This window comes from Theobroma cacao, chromosome 10 (genome assembly GCF_053813885.1).
Source record: "Theobroma cacao isolate CCN51 chromosome 10, ASM5381388v1, whole genome shotgun sequence".
Taxonomy (NCBI): Eukaryota; Viridiplantae; Streptophyta; class Magnoliopsida; order Malvales; family Malvaceae; genus Theobroma; species Theobroma cacao.
Genome location: NC_142648.1, coordinates 8,222,424 through 8,231,391, shown reverse-complemented (window position 1 = coordinate 8,231,391; position 8,968 = coordinate 8,222,424). Strand labels below are relative to the sequence as shown.

Here is an 8,968-nt window from a genome sequence, read left to right as displayed (position 1 = left end):
AATGCTCTTAGTCGATCAACTGCTCTCTTAGTCGACTAAGTCGTCTCTGTCTTCTGATCCCAGTTTTTGGCAGTGCACTTAGTTGACTAACTTACTTCTTGGTCGACTAAGTTGGTTTTGTCTTGAAGTCCATATTTCTAGCAGTAGCTTCTTAGTCGACTAACCCACTTCTTGGTCGACTAAGTCTTTTCTGTTTCTCAATACTCTTAAGCCCGTCAACTTTTTATTTGAATTTTAGCTGACTAATACCCTTCATTATCCAACAAGAGGCTTCTGTTTTGTTGATTAGTTATGGCTTCTTATTCATATGCTTTTTTATATGTCCCTTGGAATAATTTATTTATCATAAGCATACAATTCTTGTCTTGCACACTCAAGTAGAAAAATTAGACACAAATGAATGAGAATGTTTTATTATCATCAAAAACTAATGGCGCCAACAAATTTCCTCCAGAATATACCATGACAATCCAATATATATCATCCTCAAAACAGTGTTATTATCTGCAAACTTGTGTCGACATTATTAATCAAACTAGGTGAATTTCACAATTAACATCAAAGTATCCATGTATACATGCAAATGACCCATGACTACTAGTAGAGTATACATATACATATGTATATGTATGTATGTGTATGTATATATATGTATATATATAATATAAAATTTTAAACACAATGCATTTCGTATAAGCTTTCCTACGCAACATAGGATATTACTAACTCTATCAAAGCTTAACAACAAAGAGAGTAAATTGCAAAACAAAAAAAAAATGGTTTAGTGAATCTTGAAGTAAAAATATAATCTAAAATCATACTATTTTAACGTAAATAGGTTACATGATGAATATGAGAGAGATAAAGAAATGTCAATAAATATAAATATAAAAATTTAGAAACAAAACTTATTAATATAAAAGGTGCAAGTAGATTATGGTTTATAGCTATAACCAAACACGTAATCAAATGAATAAATAAAAATCAAAGGAACAAAACTTGGAAATTTACATGAAAGGTTTTTAGTTTCTGTATGAAATCATCAACATCGTAAAAAAACCCAAACAATTTAATAATAAATAAATAGAAAATTATGAAATTGGGAAATAAAATAAAATAACCATATCTAGAATACCTAGAAAATATAAAAATCCTCCGTCCTTGTTTAGTCCCTTTTTATGACTTTCCATCATATATATGTCTAATAAATTTCTTATGTTAACGTGATCAAAACTGTGTTAGACTGGGATATTTATTCCCTTGTTTTTGAATAGCGCATGGAGCAAAGACATGCGAATTTGGTGCATGTTGAAAACTGAGAGGAAGAAGTCAATGTGAAGAAAGAAATTATGAAGGACGCCAGCTCGAATTTGATCAATCCGTTTAGTCAGCTGTTGGCTTCATTAGTATTCTGAACATCAAGCTTATAACATATATATATATATATATATATGTAATATAGTAAAGCTTGAGCATATAATATATCAAAGTTCAACCTTCTCTTCTGCTTTCTGGTATTTTGCAATTTATGGTGTTCATTCATGCAATTTTTTTTGATCTACCAATCATTAATGAGCTATTAAAATGTTATGGAGTATAGAACACTCCTACTGCAATCAACCCATAACTGTTATGGAATATAGAACATTCTTCCCTTAAGAAGGCTATATCTACTCTTAGAAAAAGGAAAATTAATAACAAATGGCCAAGGTAAATCCAAGTACGCCACCACTGCTGCCACAAAGTTTCTACAGACGCAACTCTTTTTAGTTAGGGCAAAAAGGCTAAACCAATGTAATCCTACTGCGCACCTTAAATAACGGGAAAAGACTTAACCCTATAGATTACAATAACTGTGAATATCTGCTAGCCACAAAACTAACTACCAAATATATGACTAGATTTGAATGCAGCACCTATGGACATCTAAGAAGGCTGCAACAAGTATTAAGATTAAACCAAGTTCCGCATTGGAGCAAAGAACCAGTCCTTGATAATGACAATGCAGTTTGAAGTGACATTTAGCTCATCTTCGACGCTTTTTCCCAGACTTGGAATCACTTTTGTGTGCTTTTGATGAACTTGACGCTTGGGCTTTATGTTTTACACTTTCCAAAACCTTCCCTGAATCAGTTGAGTTCTCCTTTATGCTCTCACTTTCCTTCACGTTTGGTGAACCAGATTTTGACTTACCAGAGCCATTAGAATTAGATTTGCCACCGCTTTTCAGAGGCTTACCCTTGGAATTGGAGGAAATCCTGGGGGTTTCTTGCTTGGACTTGGCTGCCTTTGAAGTGTCTTGCTTTGATTTTGAGGAAGCTTGTTGTGTAACACTGCCATCATCCTTGGATTTGGTAGACTTGGGACTGTCACCGCATTCCTCATTTTTCGATTTGTTGCCTACTTTTAGAGCAATGTCACCTGATTTACTATCATTTTTGGGGGTATGATCCTTGGCTTTGGTAACATTGTCATTCTCTGATTTACTCACACTCTTGGAGCCATCTTTAGATTTGCCATCCACTTTCCTATCTTCCTTCGTTTTGCGACCAGAATTTGTGGCAGCACCCTTAGGTTTTCCAGATGAAGCCCCTCCGCCCTTTTTTGTTGAATCATCCATCTTAATTTTCTTGGTTGGCTGGTCAGATGATTTTGCTTTCTTCTTTTGAGGCACTTCAGATGAACCATCAGGACTTGGATGAGCAGCTCTAATCATCAATCTGCTACTGCTCTCTTCATCTGACCATGGATCACTACCCATAAACATGATTAAAGTTCGTCCCCAGACATAATTAATACGCTGGAAAACTGGTATGCATAATGCTAAAATGACAGAAAAGCTAGACACTTACAATGGTACAACGTTGAGGACAAAAAAGGCCTCAATATGAAAGTACTGTTGGTCCTCAATAACGATGTGTGGAGAATTACCATGACAAACCAAGAATTTAGTGTAGCAAAGACACATGTGAGTGCGACTAGTAGACTCACCCCAGATAAAACAAAGCTTGGAATTTGCCACCGAAACCAGTGATGGGGTTCCACCAGCTATGCAATCATCAGGAATCTTGAGAGAATCAGGAACCTTGATGGGAGTAAGGCGTTGACGCTGAATAAGGTCATAAGCAAATAACTTCCCATCTTCTATATAGTAGAAATAGAGGATTCCACCTGAAACCACGCAAAAATCCCATTCATCCTCATCAATAACATCATTCGACTTGTAAACCTCCCACTTCCGGTGCACCGGATTATGAATATACAATGCATTCTCGTCCGGAATAAATACCAATAGTCCTCCCAGGAAAGCGGCAGAAGCCTCTGGAAATTCACCGATGCCAGGAGCTCTAAGGGCATATAGTTTCTCCAACTTGCAGTCAAGATTAAAGACCAAACCCCATGGAAAAGGAAAGGAGTAGATAGGGTAAACTTCATAATTACCTCCAATGATGTACATCCACTTACCGCAAAAGGCAGAAAGAGCTTCACAGCAATCAAATGGCAAGGTAAAGCAAGTTTTCCAACCGTTGCTTGGGTTATGGGTGTCCAGACAACGGACAACATTGCTGAACGTGTTCTCCACGGAATCCCATCCACAGATGACGTACAGGATGGAATCAACTACTTCACAGTTGGTACCCCTAAGAGCAGCGCTAGGGTTGTGTTATGGTATGTCGTCAAAAACTGGGCAGATTTTCGCACCTTCCGGTCTTGGATTAATCACATACCAACCATTCGATTGAGAACCGGTGTCCAAATTTTTATGAACGTGAATATAAATCGACCTCTTTATGTCTTCTCGTTTCTCAGCCATATTTGATTTCTCTCTAGCATCACAGAATTCCCAATTGAAACTCCCAAAATAAATACAAGAACTGATATCCGATAGGCAAACTCATAACAAACCGATTAAAAAAAAGAAATTGTGAGAAATGACTTTCATAGTAAGGTGACTTAAAAAATAACCATCTCTATAATTTTAACTATTTTTAGCTAATTTTTAACATGACTTGATAAGAATACTTTTTAATCCAATTAATCCAAATGAAGGGGCGTCTTAGTTTCTTTCTTTTTGCTCTTCTGCCATTCAACTTAAAATTTCAAAATTAAATCTCGATTTAGATTTAACTATCCCTTTGTCTAATTCTCCAACGCCATCGAGGTCTATATCGGCAACCAACTTTCTCATGATCCCAAAGTGCAGAGATGACATCAAGGTATTTGTTATGGGTTCTTGCGTTTATTTAGGGTTATTCATAGAACGAAAAAGTTGATGGGTAAATTATATGAGTTTGGAAATTTAAATCTGGCTAAGGGTCACGAAATCAATAAGTTTATAGGCGATGCGTGAATATTGGTTAGGCATTGTGTCACTGGATATTAGGGTGTGACTGGATATTAGGAATTGTTACCTGTTTATTTGGCATTAGGTGCCTAAATATTTGTTGAGCATTGCGTGAGTTCTTTATAAGCATTACGTGATTAAATATATGTTGAGCGTTACGTGACAAGTATTACACGACTAAATATTGCCTGACTGAATATTTGTTGAGCATTGCGTGAGTTCTTTATAGGCATTACGTGACTTAATATTTGTTGAGCATTACGTGACTGCATATTTGTTGAGCATTGTGTGACTTGTTTGTAGGCATTGCGTGACTTTAGCTACCTAATGCTGAAGGTGATTATCTACTGATTCAGCCCGCTTAATAACAAATTGTGTAAAATTAGAAAAGAAATAGGCTAAAGTTGTTTGGTAAACTGTTTAACAAAATAAATTATATAAGTTGTAATTTCGGTTAAAATTACGATAAAAGGATATTGAGTGTCATCTTCAATAACCTAATAAGTTCTAATGTAATTGTTGAAGTTTATATATAATTTCAGACTTGTATAGTAGCAATAGTATTAGATTTTGGTTGGTCTACCATGATGCTTCAATTAAAAAAAAAGAAGAGAAAAGAGGAAACGATAACGAATTTCTTGGAAAAGAGAAAAGAGGTAACATTAAAATCCTTTTTGATTAGTAAAAAAGAGACAAAACCTTTAAGTTGCTTTTTATTAAGAATTTCTTGGAAAATGATGTTTGGCCTGACTTTTTCTTTTAAGAGGTAGATAAGATAAAAGGGCAGGCCGAACAGGTACTTAATAACCAATTCAGCCCCCCTTCATTTCACTGATATGGGTGTAGAAAATGAAGAGTTGGCTTTCATGCCTGTAAATAAAGGGAACCATTAACCATTTGAATCAAATTCAATTATCTTAATCAATCTCAGATAATTGAAAAATGACTCTAAAGATCCAAGGGTCGAGAAAGGGAAAGAGGCAGCCTCTGAAAAAGAGGAGGTGCCTTTGAGTGTGAGGGACCAGTTGCACATATTCCAACAGGAGATGCAGGTCCTCATCGACAACCTGATGCAAAGGACTTTTGACTTGGAGGCTGCCATCTTGAGCAATGAAAAGATTCTCGCCGAGATAGAGTTCAAAGTAGATTAACTTATGAAGAAATGAACTACGATTTAATAAAATTTTCGGAGGGTCTTTTTAATAAAATTTGAATAAAATTTATAGCAATTTTTATTTTCATTGAGCATATATTTTCTTGAGTTATTTTGTTCGTTTAAGTTATATTATGCTGAATAACTTCGTGAGTGGATGTTAGGCATTGGGTGACCTATTATTAGGTATTGAGAGAGTGGGTTATACACGGTGCGTGAATTGTGCAATGCATATCTTCTGTTGAGACATTGCGTGAGTGGTTTGTATGTGTATGGAATAGAGTACCTATGGTGACGTATTGTTATGTATTGCATGACGTTGGGGCAGTACGTGACTATTTAAGTTGGCATAACTTGAGTGGATATTAGGCATCAATTGACTTATTATTAGGTATTGCGAGACTGGTGGTGCTCGACTTGTGCAATTCACCTCTATTTTTGAGGCTTATTATTCATTGAGTGACTTATTCTTAGGTGTTGCGAGCCTGGCGGTGCGTGACTAACTTGTATAATTTATGTGTTATTTTGAGGCATTTGTTCAGTAGTTTTTTAGGCTTACGTGACTAGTTTTTATATATTACGTTACCTGTTGTAGCGAGAGTAGTGGCACGTGACTTGTGCAATTCATGTGTTGTTTTGAGGCTTTTGTTCAATAGTTTTTTAGGCTTGCATGACTGGTTTTTATATATTGCGTGACCTGTTGTTATTTATTGCAAGAGTGGTGGCACGTGACTTGTGCAATTCATGTGTTCTTTTGAGGCTTTTGTTCAATAGTTTTAAGGCTTATGTGACTGAATTTTATATATTACGTGACCTGTTGTTATATATTGCGAGAGCGGTGGTGCATGACTTGTGCAATTTGCCTCTTGTTTAAGGGCGTTTGCTCACTAGTTCTTAGGCATTGCATTAAAGTGTATTAGACATTGCGACACTTAACTTCTGTTAAATTTCTACGACCGACCAAATGTGACTTAGGCATTGCATAAGTGGTTTCTATGTATTGAGGTGTTATTTTTGATAAATTGACTAATCGTGATACTTATTTTTTGTTAAATTTCAGCGGCTTGCCAAATATGAAGCTTATGATTACAGACGGTGGTCATTGGGTCGATGACACTTACAAAGGTGGTGAGACACGAGTGAGGGGTATTGGGAGTGATTTGTCATTTTCAGGACTAGTGAAGCTGGTTGAAGAGGTTGTTGGGGTCAACTCACATAATAATGAAATCAAGCTACATGCATCGCTCAGCCATGCCGCAGGGGTTTCGCGCACAGTTATAAGGGTTGATGAAGATGTAGCAAGTATTCTGCGAGATGAAAGCGCAATTGTTGTGTTTGTTATAGTTAAGGCAGGAAATCCAAATGATATTCCACATGAGCATAGTATCCAACATAGTAATCACCAAGAACAGAATGTTAATTATTCTGACATACCACACCATGCATTTCCTAACAAACAACCATGGCAATCACGTTTGATGTATCCTCATGAGTTTCAGTAGCCCGGTGCACACATGAGGTGTTTGCAAATGATGTCTGCACAATTCTGATCAGAATGTGCATCAAACGAAATACTTGGTACTTTGCAACAAACACAACTGTCGCTCGAAAATGCATTGGGTCCATTGTCATTAGCAAACGACACTATGATGGTTGTGAGTGATGACGATGCATCTGATTAGATTAAAGATGATGTTGAAGAAGACAACACGACGGATCAGAATAATGAGTTGCGTGATGACTGTGAAGATGATTACGTTGACGGACATGAAGACCGTTCAGAGGACGACAGGGTTGAGCAGACCGACATTCCTGATTGTAATCATGTAGATGGCGGTACAGGTCATACCACAACTATTGTGTTAGAAGAGGTTGAGTTGGACGACCATGGCAGAACCGTTGAATTAGAAGATGTTGAGGGTGCGGACCCTATTTACGAGAACGCCATCGCACTTGAGAACGGCATTCGTTCGCCTAATGATAGTGATTAAGAGAGGGTAAATACAGGGGTATCTCGTCAATGGATTATTCCCAAGCTAGATATGATATCCTTCCAAACAATTGGGAGTGAGGAATCCAGGTCAATGGACAACCACTTATATCGTAAAAAAGTGTTTAAGGCGAAGGTTGAATTGAAACGAGCTTTGAGCATGTTTGCACAAAAAGAGCATTTTGAGTTTAGAGTTAAAAAGTCATGTCACAATTGTTTTGAGGTTGGTTGTAAGGATAAGGCATGAAAGTTTGCTTTGCGTGCAACGAAGTTGCCTAAGGGAGAATATTGGCAACTTCGGACATTGTAGAAGGTACACACATATACTGTCGATGGTTTACAATGTGGGTACCAAACTGCGAGCGCGAGGCTAATTGGTGAGCTTATCTCTAGCAAGGTGCAAGGAAATTGTGTAACCCCATTGAGACCAAAGGAAATAATGGAAGAGATGAATCGCAAATAGGGATTGCAATGCCTATATGGTAAGGCCTGGCAAGCGAAGGAGTATGCAGAGAGTCTTGTGTTCGATCAGCCAGAAGAGTCATTCGAACTCCTCCCCTCGCATTTCGATATGTTGGAACGTGAAAATCTCGATATTGTCACGTGTGACGCTACTAATGGGGAACAATGATTCAAATATTGTTTTTGGGCGTTGGGTCATGTATTCGGGGTTTCAGTGTTGTAATGCAGCCTGTAATCGCTATGGATGCCACACATCTGAAAGGCAGATTCAAGGGTATTCTGTTTGTGGTGGTATGCAAAGATATGAATGAGCAGATATATCCACTTGCATTTGGCATTGGCCACTTCAAAGACGAAGAGTCTTGGTCGTGGTTTCTTAACCAATTGTATCGTGCTATTGGTTGTCCTGAAAATGCAATGTTCATTTCTTATCAGCATCTTGGCATTAAGAATGTAGTTAAGAAAGTGTATAAGGACGCTCATCACGGACTATGCAATTACCACTTAGGGAAAAAGGTTAAAAACAAGTTCAAGCGCGAAGATGTTGCAGCGACTTTCACCATGGTCGCCAACCGCTATAGGGTTGTCAATTTTGATAGACATATGAATCAGCTGAAACAACTTTGCAAATCTACTTATGACAGCCTTATGAGATTAGGCCTTGAGATATGGGTACATGCACGATCACCAGTAAGGTGATACAAGCTAATGACATCCAACACTGCGGAGTGTATTAACTCCTGCTTGAGGCATGCAAGAAAAATGCTAATAACGGTGTTGATCGAGTGCATCAGAGGCATGTTTCTACATTGGTTCCATGACCGGCACAATGAGGCATTGAATTTGACCACTCCCCTCAGCCCTTGGGCTACCGATCTGTTGAATAGACGATTCAATGAAGCATGTCACTTTTCCATACAAACAATCGATCGGGTAGAGTTTTAAGTTATAGGCAGGAGTAAGGACAGAGTGGTGAACCTCTCCACCAAGGAGTGTTCATGCGGTGAGTTCCAGTTCG

The 8,968-nt window shown here is 37.6% G+C and overlaps 1 protein-coding gene across 1 annotated transcript; it reads right to left on the bottom strand.

Annotated features, from left to right (window-relative positions):
* Positions 1–1,925: 1,925 nt before the first annotated feature.
* On the bottom strand, positions 1,926–3,457 carry LOC108663710 (uncharacterized). Its single transcript, XM_088810470.1, has 2 exons — positions 2,992–3,457; positions 1,926–2,823 (listed from the first exon to the last, which is right to left on the bottom strand). The coding sequence occupies exons 1-2, from the start codon at positions 3,455–3,457 to the stop codon at positions 2,027–2,029; spliced, it is 1,263 nt and encodes a 420-aa protein (XP_088666596.1). The 3' UTR covers positions 1,926–2,026.
* Between the last annotated feature and the right edge of the window lie 5,511 nt (positions 3,458–8,968).